At 39.3% G+C, this 1,474-nt stretch overlaps 1 protein-coding gene across 1 annotated transcript in view; it reads right to left on the minus strand.

Moving 5' to 3' along the window:
- LOC117117825 (rab proteins geranylgeranyltransferase component A 2-like) overlaps positions 1 to 1,020 on the minus strand; it is a 20,641-nt gene extending 19,621 nt beyond the window's left edge. Inside the window, exon 1 of the mRNA XM_033262293.1 lies at positions 968 to 1,020. Within this exon, the coding sequence (XP_033118184.1) occupies positions 968 to 1,013 (46 nt within the window). The 5' untranslated portion in view covers positions 1,014 to 1,020. The remainder of the gene's footprint in view (positions 1 to 967) is intronic.
- Positions 1,021 to 1,474: the final 454 nt, after the last annotated feature.

The following is a 1,474-nucleotide window of genomic DNA, read 5'->3' on the forward strand; positions in this document are numbered from 1 at the left end:
CAACTTCATTTATTTTTATAAAAATGTAGTACATAAAATTACATTTTTAATACGATTTTGCAATTATACAACTTCATATATTTTTATAAAAATGTAGTACATAAAAATATAAAAATTCTAATAATCAATTACACAATTATACATCACGAACGGCAATACGAGCAAATCAACGACTGACAAGACTGTGGGATGAATATGTACAGTAGCTGGTATCCGGGGGGTTCATTCACTGATGACATTGGCAAACCGACTACTGTACATTCACTGAGAAACGCACTACATTCACTGAGAGACATGCTTGGCGTTCCATAGAAATTACCGGCGGCTCAACTTGTTGGCGGCTCAACCGGTCATATTCCCTCATGAGGAACGTATAGAAATTGTATGTTATGGATGTAGGCCTAGGGTCCTAGCATAGGCTAGATCTCTAACTAACTAAAATTCTGATCCTAGGCCCTGGCCGTATGTGTGTAATTGTTATCCATTATTTCCATGTAGGCCTAGCCTAGGCCTATGTCTTTTTTTTACACTGTACAACAAATGGACAAATAATATAACTTGAAATTTGAATTGAATTTGAATAATAACGTCATTGACTGGCACTAGGCCTAGGCTAGGACTTACTGGCTAAACCCGGGCTACTGCTAGCTACTTTAGTAATAATACTCCAGTCATGGATTATATCAACTAGGCTAGGCCCCAGCCTAGGCCTGATAAGTTAGCCTTTCCTGACCAGCTGCACCAAGCGCCTTCAGTGCCCTACCGTATCCAAACAACAACTAACACTCCTACCTATCCTAGGCCTACACACAAGCAGCCAGGAATATGGCTAAAGTTTAGTGCTTAGGAAAAATTACCATGATTAATCTAAAATTAACCTCAGCTCAAAGAGTGATCCATATGAAAGTCATATCTTACAAATCCACTTTCATAACAATCAACTACAAGGCTATTAATAAGTTACTACCTGTTCCTAATATAATTTCATCATACTCTGTCGGTAAATCTTCCATTTTGTTTGTTTTCCTTTCGAACTAGAGGGCGCTAGTCAAGCTTTGTTAACTAAAATTTTAATATTTTTAGCTAGTTTTAGTTCTTTATGATTAAGCTTTTACTTATGTTATTTGATTTGTTATAATGTTTAATTGGCCGCACCACAGACTGTGAATTTATTTATTTATTCATTTTTTATGTTTCGTATTTTTTGTCCTTTTGCTTTTTTTTCTTTTTTTCAGGGGCGGAATGGGGGTGGGGAGGGGTCAACCACGCCCTCGCCCCTTTTGAAGTAAAAATAAAATAAATAAAAGGAAAGGAAAAAAATGATCACCCAGTACGCCTCGAGGTTATTTTTGGGCGTCTAGAAAAACAAGAATTTCGCCGTGGCCCCCGGACCTCCTAGGGTAGTGTTATCTCGATCGGCCCCACTTTCAGCCCCCCCCCCCCCCCCCCCTTTCCCCCCCCCCCCCACCCCGCC

This window comes from Anneissia japonica, unplaced genomic scaffold (genome assembly GCF_011630105.1).
Source record: "Anneissia japonica isolate Jap-2015-1 unplaced genomic scaffold, ASM1163010v1 scaffold3320_len250348_cov120, whole genome shotgun sequence".
Classification (NCBI taxonomy): Eukaryota; Metazoa; Echinodermata; class Crinoidea; order Comatulida; family Comatulidae; genus Anneissia; species Anneissia japonica.